Source organism: Polistes dominula, unplaced genomic scaffold, assembly GCF_049000335.1.
Source record: "Polistes dominula isolate Pdom_NZ unplaced genomic scaffold, Pdom_raw_medaka contig_23, whole genome shotgun sequence".
NCBI lineage: Eukaryota > Metazoa > Arthropoda > Insecta > Hymenoptera > Vespidae > Polistes > Polistes dominula.
The window spans coordinates 730067-748531 of NW_028300963.1; the positions used below are offsets into that span (position 1 = coordinate 730067).

The window sequence follows — 18465 nt, forward strand, 5'->3', positions numbered from 1 at the left end:
ATAACAATGTTAATATAGCCTTTTAAGTCCATATATATATATTCGTACAAAACGAAGTAGTCGCAAAATTTTATATGTATTTATATGTATATGTATGTGTGTGTATGTATGTATGTACGGAACGTACGACGTTACGACACGGCTGTAAATTAGAAGAATTGGGCCAGCACACGTTCGACCGTGTTCTCGTATTGCGCCCATGTGAGGAATAAATGCGTAAGCTTGTGCGTGCGTGCATGCGCGTGCGCGCGCGCACTCACGCGCACTACTCACAAACGCTTCTTTTTTTACAACACGAATGACGACGAGTCGCAATTATTGCTAACGCGGATGTCTGCTCGCGATTCACGGGGCCTTGGCCGGTTTCCCTTTCGGAACGCGGAGGGTCGACGAGTCTTGAATTCTACATCTTCGTTTGTGTACGTATATAAGTGTATGCCTACGAGTATTACAGAGTACCGTGTTGTGTTGTGTGTTGCATTTAACATACAACGCTCTTTAAACGCTATTACTTCATTTCTACTTGTTTCTCAACACCATAGATAACTGATAAATTACAGTTGATTATCGACAATATTTTTTTCCCCATGGTAAATCTGTTGTATCATTAGATGTTATTACCACGAGAACATATAAGTCTTATCGACGGTACTGTTTTACCGACGTCGCTGTATTACCGACAATTGAATGCTGCCATTTTCGTTACGTATAGATGGCGCGTTGTAATATTAGGCGCGAAAATATTGAAATGAAATGAAATATATTTTAAATGGAGATAATAAGCAACTGTAATAGATCGAATTATTAAAAAGAAATGTAAATGAATGCAATTATTATAAATTTTGTCCTACCTTTGCTCGTCTCGTGTTGAATATTCTCCGTTTTAATCTCCGCCCTCGTAGCATACGGGATTGTCGTTGGAGATGCTTGGGACGATGGTGCGGCTAATTTTTCTAAGTGACAAAAAAAACAAATTATATGAAAATTGTCATATAAAAATATTTGTAAAATACATTCTAAACGAATATTTTTGAATAAATTTACTTACCCGCTAATAAAGGATTCGCTGCTGCGATGTTGTACCTTTGCCGCCTACAGGAATTCGTAAGAGGTGTCGTGGTAGAACTTGGTTGACTTGCTTCGGCCAAATCCGCTTGAAGTTCTCGAAGAAAAGTGTCTAAGGTATCGAAGGGTTCTTCCCCAGTTACATTTGACATACCTTCACCTTCTTCCGCTGGTACATTAGGTGCAGCAGGTGTTCCAACAAGCGCGCTCAACTCCATTGGAGAAAACTCGACCGACTGGCCAGTACTACTCTCCTAGTAACAAAGTTCTATTCGTTAGGTGCTGCTCTCTGTGGCTGATTTATCAACTATATTTGATTTCAAATATTTTACGTGGGAAAATTCAAAATAATTGATTATATTTAACAAATACATTAACATTAATATCGATATCTGAAACATTTGATTATCTGAACGAAGAAATTAAATAAACAAATAAATTAATTATGGTATTAAGAAATAAATAAAATAATTGTTTACCTGAAGGCATTGAGTTAAATCGACCATCTTTCCATCATTATCAGGGCACCAAAGTAATTCGTCGTCTATGAAGGGCATGTTTGACTCCTCCTTGGGTACTAGGGTGGAGGTTAGCGAGAGGGTTAGCGTGAGGGTTTGCGATACGGGGACCGGCATCGGGACCCGTACGCTGCGGCGGGGCCTCTTTAGCCACCCCCGCGCCTTCTATCATCCAAAACCACCCTCGATACGTCGCCCAACTTTTTTCGTCCCTTTTTTTTCCTTTTGCCACTCCGTAGGAACGGCAAATATTCCTTTCTACTTTTAGTATCACTTCACCTGTAAATTCACAATAATTCTTTATCTTAATTATAATGTTCAAATTAAATTCAACGTAAATATAAAATATCTTTAGAAATATTTCTCACACACGGAATATAAATAAAACAAGAAGATAAGAGATCAAACTCGTAAGAATAAATTAAATAAAAAAAAATCAACAAATCGATCTACTTTCTCTTTGATAATCCAATCTAAAACTATGTACCCCGAAGGCACGAGGAACGACTTGATGAAAGAAGAAAGTTTTAAGAGAAGCATTGATTGTGCGATACCAATTAAGGGAACAGTCTTATCGTCGGTCTCTACGTGTAATTACGAGAACGAGTAAATAAGTAAATAACTAAGCAAGTAAGCAAGCAAGTAAGCAAGCCAGCAACTAAGTAGCTAAGCAACTAAATACTTTCTCTCGACTCATAGAAGTTTCGTTTCGCATGGAATCATAGATTCTTCGAGTCGTTCACCGAACACATGACGACGTTACTCTGATATAAATCTACGAATGTATGGATATTATTATACATAATTATATTCAATAAAAAACAATTTAATTCAATCAAGTTTTAAAAATCTTTCAGGAAGACTATCTTCGTATGAATCGGGCGGCTTAATGAAAGTTGACAATCATTGGTTGAACTTCTTCCAATTGAAATCTCACGTACCAACAGCGACGATACAAGAATAGCGAAGTTAAAGATGCAGCGGAAGAAGGGGGAGGGAGGGAGGGAGGGGTGAGAATTTTATAAATGGGGAAAGGGGGAAGAGGTAACTCTCGAGCAAGTTAGAGTTCTCTGGCATTTCCATGAAAGTGAAAACACATTATCCGAGTGAAAACTTTCTTTCTGTCTCTCGCAGGTTGTTGTTTCACTTCCTGTGCACGCGTAACCTCCACTCCTCCTGGGGCTGGCTGGCTGGTTGGTTGGTTGGTTGGTTGGTTGGTTATTTACTTACTACTCACTTGCCTCTCCCTCGACGCATTTCTATGGAGCTTCAGCTAAGACGGTGCGGGACGAGAACGTTCATGGTTTTACGTAATTCTTTCCTAGCCTACCCGCGAAAGAAAGTTTCTAGTCTCGCTCTGCGATGAGGTTAACATCCTTTTCCCGCCTCTCCTTTACTATTTCCCCACCCACCCCCACTCACCAACCGCGTTCGCCGTTCCCTTATAGTCTATAATACCCCTTTCCCCACACTCTGCATCGTTTTATAAATCCTATCCGTTTCTTTTATCGTACGTGACAAGAAATACATAATTTAAGAGTATATGTTATATTGTAGGATACGTGAAAAAAAAAAATTGAAACCGTTAGATCTACCAGAACCAGGGTCTTCCACTTTCCCAGCATTTAATTTAACCTTTGAGCTATCCACAACCCTCAGGTCAATTTCGAATTGAAGTACCTGATCCCACAGTATATATGTTGTATATATTACTTTATTTATTTACTCATTATCATCCAGCGAAATCGACTCGAATGCATTCTACCGAAAACAATGGATGATTAGAAGAGAGGGAGAGAGAGAGAAAGAGAGAAAGGAAGAGAAAGAGAAATTATGATTCGCGGATCATTTCCGAATGTGGATATAGTTTTAGATTGTTTCTTTCTTTTTTTTTAGATTTTTTTTTTCATACTTCCGTATTAATCCGGTCAATATTCTCATTATTCTCACGCGATTAATTATTACGAGGTATATACAATGAGTTGATACTATCAAACGTTATATGCATGCGCGACAAGAAAAAATTCATATTTCGCGCCATAAGTATGAACTCCGGTAGCAACCAACGGTAACAATTCTAGCAGACGATACGAGAGTAGTTGGCAAAATGGCGGACGACGATAGCAGTTCGACGTCCGACGAAAGTATCGATATTAGTAGCAATAAATTTGATCCCATTAAAGCTATTTATTCGACGAAATTACGTTTACCTTCTACGTCCGCGCCTCTTTACGATAATGTGTGCATGTTCGAAAGTCGTATGAAGAATTTGAATCGCGGAAAAAAATCCCAAGTACGTTCCGTGCATTTCGTCTGTTTTTTTTCTTCTTTTTTTTTCTTTAATGACGAAATGAAATATTTGCAAGAGGATTATTTTCCCTCCTTTTTTTTGTCCTTTCTTGGTTTTTTTATTGTTAACGTTTCAGACAGGAAGTGATGATGTCGCCAAAGCAAAGGAATATGCCAAGCAACGATTAATCTCTAACCAAGGTTAGTTTCTTCTCGTATTATTCTAGGTGTCATGTCATTTTCTATCATTCTTCTATCAATCTAACCTAATCTGAACCTACATTTTTCTTTTTCTTTTCTTTTCCCTTTATTTTCGTACGTGGTTACAATAGAATTACATTACAACCTCCGACGATGATAATGGAAGTTACCTTAAATATCGACGGTACAAATAATTCACGAAATCACGACAGATGGCGCCAACTCACTCTACCTCTTTCTCTCTCTTTATCTATCTATCCTTCTCTCTTTCTTTCATTTATTCTCTGTTTCTCTCTCTCTCTTTCTCTCTCTCTCTCTCTCCTTCACATTCTTGGTAGCTTCATTCATGACAAACTCGGAAGGAGATATCGAATTTCAACGCGGCACGTGCTCGCCAAGTTTTTAAATCGAACACATTGATGATGATGATGGTTGATAATAGTACACCATAGCATCTTTGTTTAACGCCATTTGAATTATACCGATAGGATCGAAATTTAATTTAAATAACAAACATGATTTATCAATGAACATAAAAGTATTACTAAAAAATTATCAATGATAATATCTGAAATATTATTTGGTAATTTTTATAATTTAAAATTCCCGCTTCCCTCACCCCCCCCCCAAAAAAAATGGACGAATTTTGAATTAGTTTTGGTAATGACAAAAAATATTATTTACAAATAATCAAATTACTTTCGTATTAAATTATTTGAATATTTTCTTCACGATTAAAACGATAGCGTGGCACACATTATTTACGATATTAAACACACACACATACACACGCATATACAAGTATAATACACTGTTCGAAGGTTCCTGAACAGTCTGCCTTGACGATCTCCGCGTATATATTATTACAGTGGTTGCATGGAATTTGACCTCCGCGAAAGTGCGTCAACTCGTTAGAAGTCACGGCTTTTTCATTGTTTCTTTTAGAAAAAAAAAATCAACTGCATCTTCTATCTTTTTTTTATTTCCCCCCACTTGCATCTTCCTCTTCATGCATTTTTTTTTACAAAGTCAATCGCAACTAAAGAAAGAAGATATCGAGTAAAACACGTGAACCAAGAAACGATAAAGTATAATAATAAATCTTTTAAATGTAGAAATATACTCGAGCAGAAGAAAAACTTGAGAAATGTTTTTGTTTTACTATCGATTTCTATCGATTATTACTATCGATAATACAAATTCTATTTCAATATTATTATAATATATATATTCTATTTATTTTTTATTTAATTATGAACACTTAAACAAGTTATTATAATCGTTTCGTTATTACGGTATACGGTACCGTATGTTGTAATAGAAACTTTTCGTATTCAAAATTCCCGCGCGCAAAAAGAAAAAGTACGGCGGTAGAAGTTGATTGATTTGAAATAGAATAAGATAAATGAAAAGATTTCGAAGAATAGAAAGAAGTTCGATGAGACGTTTATTATACGGATATAGTCGAATGAAACAGCAAGAAAATACGTCCTCTCTCTCTCTCTCTCTTTCTCATTCTTTATACCCGTCCTCTTCATCCCTCTTTGTCCTCCCCTTTTCGTCGTTCTCTTCTAACCACGGGGGTATATATCTATTGGCCGGCAGCCAATTACACGAGGCAGCCGATAAATCACGGATCCCTGACCCAGTGCAGTTTTATATTTACGGAGGACGGTGGTGTGTAAGTTGTGTGGTGGTAGTGGTGGTGGTGGTGGTGGTGGTGAAGGCACGCGCACGTCGCTGACACTCCACTCCTCTTATCTTTTTCTCTTTTTCTTTCTCACACACACACACAACGATGTTCTTTCGAGTGCAAGTAAGCAACGGAGATGGGTGAACACGAGGGAAGAACAGAAAGAGTTAGAGAAAGAGAGAAAAACATGGAGTAAGGGAGTAAATAAAAGAGTAAAAGAGAAATACTAGAGTGAGATAGTACAAGAGAGTATGTGAGTATGTGAGTGAGTGAGTGAGTGAAAGAATGATTAAGCGAGTGAGCGAGTAAGATAGAACGAGAAGTCGGTTTCTCTCACAAAAGGGGTGAGAGAAAGAAAGAGAGAGAGGGAGAATACTAGAGAAGGAAAAAGAAAGAGAATAACAGAGAATGAGAGAGAGAGAGAGAGAGGGAGCTTTTGCAAGTGTGCGAGTTGCGAACGAGGTGGGGTGCCTCTCCGACTCGAGCAACTATATATGTATATATGTGTATATATATATAATATTATACATGTGTGTATATATATATAGATATATACTAACGTAGTGCAGCACTTGTTGCGCCCGGGCGTCGACCTCGGACTCCGAACCCGAAGCCTCCACGCCTCGCACTGCTCGTCTTCTTCTAGACCGAAAATTTTGTGCCACGCGCCATTATAATTATCGCTAATTCAAACTTTAAACTTCGAACAAACAAAACAAAAATTCTTTCTTTCCTTCTTCTTCTTCTTCTTCTTCTTCTTCTTCAAGAAAAAAAAAGATAGAAAAAAACACATATACAACTTTAATAGTTTTTCGACGAGCCAATCAACGTAGTCTTTTTTGATTTACGATTTAGTTACATCATCTTTTACGACATGTGTCACATTTTTCTTTTTTCCTTTTTCGTTAAATCATTTTTTTTCAAATATTTTTACTTACAATATCAAGTTTAATATACATACCTTCTCAAGTTCATAATTAAATGTATTTGCATGCATATAAAGAGACTGATTGAGATTAGATGAAGGGAATAAAGATAAAAAGTGAGATAAATTCGTGAATCGATTGAATGATTGATTGATTGATTGATCGATCGATGGGATCGTCGAAACTAAGTTTACCGGAGAACGTTTCATTCTTTGAATTCCTGATAATCTTCCGAGCGAAACTCGAGCCGAGTAAGCGCAATTCCTCCTCCTTCATCCTCATCCCTCTGCACTCTCGAATACCACCCCCTTACCGATACCACTACCATCATCCACCTCTTTCTCTTTTACTTCCACATCTTCTTCCCTCTCTTCATTTTCAACTTCATCCTCCTTCTTATTCTCCTCCTCATTCTTCTCCACCCTCTTCCTCCTCCTCCTCCTCCTCCTCCTCCTCCTCCTCCTCTTCTTCTTCTTCTTCTGATTCTTCTTTTTAGTTTCGTAGTACATATATAGGAGAGAGGTCTGGCCTCAGCCAGAGAGATATCTTCCTGACCTGACGCAACGTGACATACTTTTGCTTTTACGTCGTCGCGACGATTCTTGAAACACGTCACTACGACGACGATGATGATGATGATGATGATGACAACGACAACGACAACGACGATGACAAAGACGACGACGACGACGACGACGACTACGACGATAACGACGTTCAAATGAAAATGAACGAACGAGTTAAAATCCTTCATGGTTTAAACAGAAAATCTTGGTCGGAATTCTTAGCAAACCTACCGAATAATACAATTCACTCACGCAAACATACACATATGTATATATGTATACATGTGTAGTATATATCATCATACGTGTATGTATGTATATATATATATGAATCTATTTACACAGAGGATACATACCAATGTGTACATAAATACGTGCATACGTAAAATACACACGTGAAGATGGAAATGTTCCATCTCTTTCTCTCTTTGGAATAACGGAATTGAACGTTATCATACGTCGAGCTAGAAATTTTCATTTTCTCTGCTTGACAACTACAATTTTTGTTACCATTTTTATTTTCTTTCTTTCTTTATTTTCTTTTTATTATACCGATATCAAGAAAACAACTGCACGGTTAGAGATATACAAAGAGAAATTGTATTAAAGTTTCTTCCCTTTTTTTTTTTTATTTTTTTTATTTTTATCAATTTTAAAACATGCACAATAATATTTAGTATTATTTTATATATATAATGTAAATTGGATAAAATAAAAAATAACAACAATATATTGTACGATATAAAATGAATACGTGTGTGAAAAAAAAATAGAACAAGAAACTTTAAAATAATTCAAATAAAAAAAAATAAAATTAAAAATCATTTGATAATACAATCAAAAATTATCGTGCAATATAATATGAAGATTAATTAATTGAAAAGAAATCATTTTATTGGGACAATCTAAATAAGTATGAAATACAATTAGAATGATAATTCTAATAATATATTTGAATTAAAAATTAAATTATAAAATTAGAAGAGAAGAAAGGGGGAAAAAGTAAAGGACACCCGGTAGACCGGACGATCCAATTCCTCGGCCATTCGTGGCCGAGCGTACCACCGCCTGCCTCGCCCTCACCTCTTCTCAAGCCTTCACCTCTTACCCTCCCACCCTCTTCACCCTCTTTCTCTTTTTCTCTCTCTCTCTCTCTCTCTCTCTTTCAGTATACTACTCGACCTATCCCAACGACTACGACGACAACGACGATGACAACGACAACGACAACGACAACGACAACTTTCTGTAACAGATGACTGTACTACTATCGAGCAAGTCGAATCGTTAAAAGTTTTTTTTTCATCCCCCTTTCACTCACCCATCTACCCCCTCTCACTTATTCTCCTCTCTCTCTCTCTCTTTTTCTCTTTCTCTTCGATACATTATCTTTCTGTTATTCTACTTTGCTCTTCTACTTTTTCTTATTTTTCTCTATTTATTCCTAACATTTTTCTTACTCTTCCTTATATATATATATATACATGTGTTGGTACGTGTGTATATGTATGTGTGCATTTAGTTACATTTATAGAGATAGGAAAAGTGATAGAAATGGGGTCTCTATCAACTTGTTTTTATATTTTTCTCAGATAGCATTATGGTACCTGTGTAACAGTAAAAGTTTTCCTTTCTTCCTGTGAATCTAGTTTCTCTTTTTTTTTTTATTTTTTTTTTTTTATACCTTTTCGTCTAGAAATTATAACAAAATCCCTTTATCATTTTATTTATCTTTTATTAAAAAAATATATGAATAAAAAGAAAATAATTATTTTCTATAATATAATATATTGAAGATAAACGACACGTTAGAATGTAAATTATTAATAAGAAGAGAAAACACATCTTTGATAAATGATAGTTGATCATATTATTTAAGACAACATTTTCTATCTTTTTTTTTTCTTATTCTTTTATTTCTCTTTCTCTTTCGAAGATATATAGTATAGTATAGTAAAAAAAAAAAAAAAAAAAAAAAAGAAAAAGGTGACAGTTAAGTATACAAATAATAACAACCTAGAATACCGTAATATTTTCACGTAAGAGCGATTACTGCAAATGTACACTAAATAGAAAGAGAAAAAATAAGAAAGAAAAAGAGTGAGAGAGAAAGAGAGAAAGAGAGAAAAAGGGAGGAGGGCAAAGGGCCTGGTCGCGGAAAAGTAACAGTACCTACGAGACTCGCCAACGAAGCTGATGTTCCCTACACGTAACATATACACATTCATATTACTTACATATACACCTATACTAATCTATGTAACTTAAAGAGGGTGTGTTGAACATGTTCTCTACGTTTACATATACATATACATACATATATATATAATATATTTTATATATATAATCGAACATAGATGTGTCGTATATGCATATATATATGAATGTATTGGTTGTGCAAACGCGCCTGTGTTATGTGCAAATGTATGTGTGTAGAGGTCTGGTGGCTGCTCGACTGGCTGCCTCGGGTGCGCTGCCCGGCAGGACGTTGAACCCAGCGCGACTCAACCTGGGGATCATCTGCAAGTACACACAATGTTCTATTCCCCCCATTATTATTTTTTTTTTTATTTCTTACTTTTTGTTTGTTTATTTTTTCTTTTTTCTTTTTTTTTTTGTAAATTTCTTTTCATCCTCTTTTCTTTACTTTTAATTCTACATTTCTCTTCGGAGATTTTTGTTTGTTTATCCTTTTATTTATATTTACTATTATTTGTGTCTCTGTCTTTCTCATTCTGGTTTTAGACAAATGGTTTTCTCTCTCATTCTCTTTCTCTCTTTGGATGTTTGTTTGTTTGTTTGTTTGTCTTTCTCTTTCTGTTGGTTGTGTTCTGGTGATGTTGCTGCTGCTGTTGCTGCTGCTGCTGGTATTGCTGCGATATTTCGTTCGTGCACGATGTTCACGCAAAGAGAGAAGAGAAAAGGTGGTGGTGGTGGTGGTGGTGGTGCTGGTGGTGTGGTGCTCCACCTGCGAGAACATTCTCCAGGGGCCGTCGTACCCACCTGCGTACCCACCCAATGATGATGATGATCATCATCATCATCGTCGTCGTCGTGATCATCGTGATCATGTGTTTTTTTTTTTTCGATGGTTATATGATAACGATGGTGATCAAGAGAAAGAGAGAAAGAGGAAGTGTTCTATGTACGTTTGATAAAATTTATTAATAATGATGACAATGATAATGAATTAAAAAGAGAGAGAGAGAGAGAGAGAGAAAGAGAGATAATGAAAATAAAGTTTGAATGATAAGAATTTATGTTTGAATCAGGTTGTTTTTATTTATTTATTTTTATTTTTTTTTAAATGAATCTGATGATGAAGATTGTTTATTACAATGAAATGAAAAGATAAGAACAATTTTTCAATGTATTATTTTATTCGATACGAATCATTTAACGTTGAAGATAATAATTATAACGAGATAAAAAAATATAATGAAGGAAAGACGATAATAATCGAGAATAATCTACATTCCATTCTATAAATATAATTAGAAATAATTTCTCGTTTTTCGTATGTATCTTAATGAAATCATTGATATTAAAGATAATAATTATAAAAATAATAATAAAGTAGAAATAATTCATACCGATCGATAATAAATTTCTCGAAATTTCGAAATTTCTACGATACAATTTAATTAATGAAATGTAAAATATCCTAAAATTAAAGAGTTCACCTGTTTGAATAATTAATCGCACAAATTCTTTTTTCAAAATTATTAAATTAAATTTGTTTTTATATCACTAGAAAGAGAGAGAGAGATAATAATATCAGTAACAGTATAATAACATTATAATAAAATTTAAAACCAAACATTTTCACGAAATATAATAAACATTGATTTCATCTAATTGTGAAACAAAAATTTATCTAAAACTATGTCTAAAATTATTTCGATATAGAATTTTATTTATAAAGTTAAATAAATATATATTTATTAAATTAATAAATATTTTTGTATATTTATATATTTAATAATACTAAGTAAAACAAATAAAGATAAAAAACATAAAAAAAGAAACAAAACTATATATATGTATATTATTATATTATTTTAAATTTAAATGAAATTATTGAAATATAAATATATTAATAAAATATAGTATTAAAAATATTAATAAATATTTGTATATTTTTATATATTTAATACGTATATAATTTAATAATTATTTATATATTTAATAATAATAAATAAGACAATCAACGTTTCAAAAAAAAAAAAATATTAAAAAATAGGCAAAAAATTATTTGAAATAAATAAAGAAAGTAAAGAAAAGGAAGAAAATCATTGATCGTGAGTAGGAGGTGGATAAGAATGAGAAGGTTGGAGAAGGTTGAGAAGGTTGAGAAGATAGAGCGACCGTTCTGCGTGGCCTCCACCATACCAACTCTCTCTCTCTCTCCTCTCTCTCTCCTCTCTTTCTCTTTCTCTTTTATTCTCTTATTCTCTCTTATTCTCAGCAGTCGCGATCCTAACGGTTCTCTCCGTGGTTCACGCACGTGAACACGTTCTCTCGTTATCTTCTCTCTTTCTCTCTCTCTCTCTCTCTTTTTTTCTCTCTCATTCTTTCTCTCATCTTACTCTTCTTACTCTTCTTTGGTGGTACAAAGCGTTACAAGTACGTAAAAGAAAACCTTTCAAGTATCTCGAAGGAAAGTAAATGATAAACAAAAAAATACTCGAAAGGTGGATTACTACTTCTCTCTCTCTCTTTCTTTCTCTTTCTCTTTCTCTCTTTCTCTCATTCTTTATTTTTCTTTTTCCTTTTCTTTTTCTCTTTCTTTTCGTTCATCTAGAAAGCAGCAACATTTCTAAACTTGCTTATAATCTAGCTAGAAAGACTGACTCACTCTCTATCGCGAATACCAAGAAGAAAGAGGAGGTGCTGCAAGAGGTGCAAGAGATGCAAGAGAAATGCAACAGAGATGCAAGAGAGAAACTTAGAATGAGATAGAAAAAGAGAGAGAGAGAGAGAGAGAGAGAAGTGAGGCTGGAAATGCACACGGCTATCGTAAACACACAGAAAGGAGGACTGCCCTTTTCCTACCTGAAGTAAATATTCCAACTGACTACTCTTCAAGCTTTTATACGTTGCGTTTAAATCACACCGTAAAAATGCATACGACAACTACGATGACTTTCGAGAGTAAATGCGGGCGAATGCATTTTTTCTTTTTTTTTCCTTTTTTTTTTTTTTTTATATAGAAAGGAGGAACGATGATTCAAAGAGAAAGAGAAAGAGAAAGAGAAAGAGGGACAATTGAAAATGCAAAAAGAACACAAGGATAAGGGAAGATGTGTAAAATCTCTTTCCCATTTTTCTCTTCCCTCTCGCATATTTTTTATTTTCTTTTTTATTTTTTTTATTTTTTATTTTTTTTTATTCTAAAATATGAATACAATTCAATTCATTTCTATTCGATAGTATTGAATTGAATTTTAATTAAATTGAATATTTATATTTACTTCCATTAAATTAAATGAAATTCTTTTATTTTTCTTTTTTATTTTTTTCCGTTTTTTTTTTTTTTTTATTTAATTTCGTTAGATTGAATTTAAATTGAATTGCATTTTTATCTGTCGTACCTATTTACGATTACCTCGGCTTAAATAATTTTTTATTAATTTTTTTTCTTTCTTTCTTTCTTTTCATTTTTATTTTTCAAAGAAAATTATTATTTCAATTTACAATTCGCGTTATTACGTTTGATAAACATCTTATAAATATTTCTACAATCTTTTATAGATTCCTTCGATTATTATTATTATTATTCCATAGATAGATTACGAACAACAATATTTTTATAACAAGACAAAAATCATTGATGAATAATAAAAAACAAAAAAATTTGATTAACCTCACCTCAAGACAATTTTTTTTTCGTAATTTACATGCGCAATACATACACGATCGTAACAACATAAAAATGAATAAACAAAATGAACAATAATTAATTTACAATACGTCGACGTTAATAAATCAAATCAAACCTGTCGGTTTTTTCTCTTTTATACTTTTACCGGTAAATAAATTTTGTGCTTCCTTTTTTATTTTATTATTTTCCTTTTTTTTCTCTCTCTCTTTTTTCTTTCAAATTGCACGCACATTTCATATCGTAAAATATTCGCAAATATCCCATAGAAAATTTTATTTCCGTGCAAAGTTTTACAAACCTCTCTCTCTTTCTCTCTCTCTTTCTCTCTCTCTTTCTCTCCCTTTTATTTAATAAAATGTTGATATCCCTATCCTCCCTCCCTCCCTCCCTCCCTCCCTCCTTTTCGTTCCAACACCCACGCACAGCTTTTTTTCTCTACCTTCTCTTCTGCTCTCTTCATTTTCCATGGAAATCTGATTGACGGGATAGTGAAAGTGATGGATGCATGTGTATATGTATATGTGTATATATATGTGTTCTCTCGCGCGAGCAAGAAATGCGGAAAGAAATAATGAAAAATACAAATGAAAACTTAGTGGTTGGTTGGTCTATCATTTTTACAAAACCATAATTAAAAAGAAATGATAAACAAAATAATATATACTTATACGAGACGACAAACACATGTGTGTATGTGTGTGTGTGTAGAAAAAATATTTTATCAAATATTCGTGCTGATTGGTAAATAGATTTAAAAAGAATAATTGTATTTATTAAAATAATAAACATATACTACACAATAAAATACTAATATAATAATAATTAAATTGATGAATTAAAAAAAGTCTTATGTATTTATTAAAAAAAAAAAAACGAATAAATATTAAAATATTATATATAATATATATAAATTGTATATATAAATAACTATATATGTAAATTTTATATTATTAATATTTTATTTTATATATTTATATTAAAAATTATATATATATATATAGAAATATTAAAATTATTATTTACCTATCATATTCAATTTAATTGTAAGTTAACTTTCCGGTCAATCCAATACACATATCGTCCACATATGTGTACATACATACTACACACATATACATACACACTTATCTATGTATTTCTATCTTTATCTTTTTTTTTTTTATTTACGTGTCCTTAAGGTGGATGAAAGTTATCGGAGAAAGCCAATTGGAATTAGATCTCTGTCTCTCACTCTTGCACGTAAATAACGCAGAAATCGTACGCATGTTGTCGCACACCTACACGTTAGTGAAAATGAGAGAAAAAAAAAAGAGAGAAAAAAAAAAAGAGAAAGAAAAATTAGTAGGGAAGAGGAGTGAAAGAGTAGAGAATGCAAGAAGAAGAGAAAGAGGTGGGAAGTGGGAGGTGGGGGGTGGCAGAGAAAGGAAGAGAGTAAGAGCAGGAGGTGGAGAAGGGGAGGGAGGTGAGGTAGAGGGAGAAAATAAGTGCACTCGTGTGCGATGTGCAGCCGTATAGACACCACAAGCTTGTCTAAGAGGAGGAGAACCTTTACGTAACTTTGCAACGTTCCTCTTTCCGCGCCGCAAATATCCAGGGCCGCACTTATATGTTGTTTAGTTACATCGATATTTTCCCATAAACCCCTCTTCGAGATTTATATATATATATATTTAGTATAGTTCTCGATAGGATAAAATTCTATAAACGAAATCATTCCGTTCAAGTTATGTGTTATGGTTTTTTTTATGTTTTTATTTTTTAATCGACACTGAATATATTTGGAAAAAAATATTGTTTTCCTATTCATTTTTCTTTTTATCCTATTTAATTTTATTTATTAATATATATATATATATATATATATATATATATATATATTTTGTTATTTAAAATATTTTATATAAGTAAAATATTAAATAATTATCTTATCTACTCAAGTTTGGTATATATTAAAAAGAAAATAATTATGATAGGTGGAATGTTTTAAGTTTTTTTGAAATTTACCGCCAAAGTTATCCCTTAGAGTGTCTACCAATCAAATCTGTGGCGCGAGAATTGTCGTTGATTTGATTTGTATCATTGATCAATTAGAAATCAAAGTGTTTTTAAATATATATATATATATACAACGTGATTAATGATTGAAAGAACATTTTTTACTTTTTTTTTATTATAAAAAAAGAATGAATAATCAATTAAAAATATAATTCTGCTTGCTTGTTATTAAAAAAAAAAAATTGTATTAATCGATGAGAATGATACACGTGGAATAAGTGGAATACGAAAATCTTACGTTTACTTATTTAAATCCCCCATTTCTCGTGTTCCTAGTAATAAGATTTTCATAAAAAGTATTAGAAAAAAAAAAAAAGAAAAACAAAAAAAGAAGAAGAAGAAGAAGAAGAAAAAGAAGAAGAATGAATGCAAGTTGTTCCGGTAGACTGGTCGATAATATCGACGTCGCGGTGTCGTAATTTTATGATAAAAAACGGGAAGAATGGAGTAGAACATGCGATCGGAAGAAATCGATGCTTCGATAAGATCGTTACTCGGAACCAAACCGACGATCCGATTATTTTATATACTAGAAATATGTATATATAATAAGTAAATAATGAAATCTCTATATAACTACATACATACATATATATATATATATATATATATATATATTACATGTAACCATACTTACACTATAAGACCATAATACTATTTTAAAGTAGCTTTTTAATTTTTAAATATATAATAATAATAATAATAAAATATATAATTATTATATTAATTAATATAAAATTACAAATATATTTTCCAAGGATATGTTATTTCTACTAAAATTAAAATTTACAAAAAAAAAAGAAAGGTAAAAAATAATAATATTATTCGTATTAATTAATAATTTATAAAATTACAAATATTTTCTACGAGTATATTATTTCTGAATAATAATTCAATAATAATTTATTCGCATTAATTAGAAGAATACGTTCAATGTTAAAAAAAAAAAGATGACATATTATATCGTTTCTATCTATGTATAAAAAAAAAGCACATACAAACATACACTTAAAATTATAAAATTGCAAACACACACACACACATAGCATAGGAATACTCGTTTTATTTATGACTACACTTCGTGTAATTACTTATCTTATCGAATATAGTCGTATAAGTATCGTTAACGTCACGTAATTAGGTGTCAAACGCGATTGCCGATTGCTACAATAAGAAGTTTCTTACCCCCCTTCTCCCCAGCCCCTCTTCTTATCACCCTTTCACCCTGTTCTTTTTCTCGTTTAAATGTATTAGCAAATTCCACGATCAATGCACACTTACATTAGTTTCTTATTTTGATTAAAAAAAAAAAAAAAAAAATAAAAAGTAATACAAAACTATCGAGATTCTAAGAAAATGATATTTAACGAACCTGATTTCAATGTTACATATGTGAGATAATGATCAATAAAATCTTGCAATACACTGATATATAAGATACAAGGATATAACTTCTTTGTGTGTTAACAGGATCGACGGAGGATGATTCGAAAAAAAAGATAACAACTAAAGGACGTGGCAGAAAATGTCGAGAAGTTGTTGATGTTCTAACGAAAATGCCAAAAATTCTTGGACCATTAGGACTGTTATATCAATGTATGGAAACGAGAAAACGTATTAGGGTAAGTTTTTTTCTTCTTTTAAGTTTTTAAACATTATTCTTTTTTTTTTTTTTTAATGCAACATATATATTGGTGGTTTGTTCAGAAAGTAATTATTTCTTGACACAATTTTGGCATACTAATGATGCAAAACCAATTAATAACACGTGAGATTGGTGAAAGATTAAATTTATCAAATTCAACTTTTTTTTATGGTTTACTTGAAAGGCCTAGGTTTAACATCGAAATGAAAATGTTGTCTTCATTTTGATAAAAGAAAAATGAAATTACTTTTCGAAAACCCAATATATATATATATATATATATATATATACGTAGGTAGGTACGTAATGTAGGTGTAAATTGTAAAGTTTTAGTTCAGTTTGAAATAGACTTAATTTACATTTTGTTTACGTCAATGTAGATAAAATATATATATATATATATTATTATAATAATAATAATGATAATAATAATAATAATAATAATAATAATAATAATAATAACGTATTTGTTTGTGAATATTTAAATAAAAGAATATTATTTATTCTATGAATAGAATAAATTTCATATTATATGTAATAGGTTTTGAAGTACATGTATACTGCATTATTTTTAATAATACATAATACATTATTGTTGATAAGTTATAAATAAATAAATAGATAATAAAACAAAAAAATAAAAAAAAATAAAAAAGAAATGAATAAAATATGTGTGTGTCTTCTGTATATTACTTTTGATAATGTATAATATATTCTGGTTCATGAGTTATAAATAAATAAATAGATAAAAAAAATAAATGAATAAATAAATAAATAAAAAAATAAAAAAAATTTCAACGTACAAATGTCAAAGAAATAGGTTACAAAAAATATGTCATATAAAATCCACACAGACAATAAACACACGCGCACACACACACGAACATATATATGTTATTCGATATTGAGATCATTCTCGAATGATTGAACATTCGTAAATGCAAATATATATTCCCGTTAACCTAACTGAAAGGAAGATAAATATATAAATATATACATACAATATACATACATATACATATACATATAGTTTATGAATGTGTTGTATATCAAGTTGAAATCGAGAAATCGAGCATATATATATTTTATACATCTATCTATCTATCTCATTTTTATCTTTCTTTCTTTCTTTCTCTCTTTCTTTCTTTCATACGGTAGTGTAGTAGCTTACGGAAAAAGTTCTGCTTGTGGGCAGCCCTGAAAGGCAGCAACTGACAATTCAAGAACCGCCTACGCGTGCCATTTCTTCTCCTGACCCCTGGCATTGTGCGCGAGCGCGCGTGCATTTACACGCGACTGACACACTTTCGTATTTCATTTTACAAGTATATATTGATGATTATGAGATGGTAGTAGTGGTGTTGTGTCGATAAAACTCACAAGTGAAACTGAGTGACACGTGCGCAACAACAGCCCTTCCATCAGCCCTTCCATCAGCCCTTCCATCACTCCGTTCCCCCTCCACCCTTTTTTTATTCTTTCTTTCTTCTTCTTCTTCCTCCTTTTACAAGGGCCTCATAGGGGGTGAAGAAAAAGGGATATTATATACTAGTTAATAGCTATATATATATATATATATATATATATAAATAGTTCACTAATACAACTATAATATACTATAGT

At 32.0% G+C, this 18465-nt stretch overlaps 2 protein-coding genes across 7 annotated transcripts in view; one reads left to right on the plus strand and one right to left on the minus strand.

The window, feature by feature from the left end:
- Nucleotides 1-18465, minus strand: part of Eip74EF (Ecdysone-induced protein E74) — a 198970-nt gene that overhangs the window by 124452 nt on the left and 56053 nt on the right. For 2 of the 3 annotated variants that reach the window (XM_015327235.2, XM_015327237.2), the window contains 3 exons: nt 1545-1862; nt 1049-1319; nt 852-953 (listed from right to left, as the gene is read on the minus strand). In XM_015327235.2, the coding sequence (XP_015182721.2) occupies nt 852-953; nt 1049-1319; nt 1545-1700 (529 nt within the window). In that variant the 5' untranslated portion in view covers nt 1701-1862. Of the gene's footprint in view, nt 1-851; nt 954-1048; nt 1320-1544; nt 1882-18465 lie in introns of those variants that run through there. The other variant, XM_089172630.1, reaches the window with a different exon arrangement.
- Lsm11 (U6 snRNA-associated Sm-like protein LSm11) overlaps nt 3671-18465 on the plus strand; it is a 28571-nt gene continuing 13776 nt past the window's right edge. For 2 of the 4 annotated variants that reach the window (XM_089172633.1, XM_089172635.1), the window contains exons 1-3: nt 3671-3876; nt 4010-4073; nt 16668-16819. In XM_089172633.1, coding sequence (XP_089028759.1) covers nt 3691-3876; nt 4010-4073; nt 16668-16819 — 402 coding nt within the window. In that variant the 5' untranslated portion in view covers nt 3671-3690. The remainder of the gene's footprint in view (nt 3877-4009; nt 4074-16667; nt 16820-18465) is intronic. The other 2 variants (XR_016176604.1, XM_089172634.1) reach the window with 1 other exon arrangement.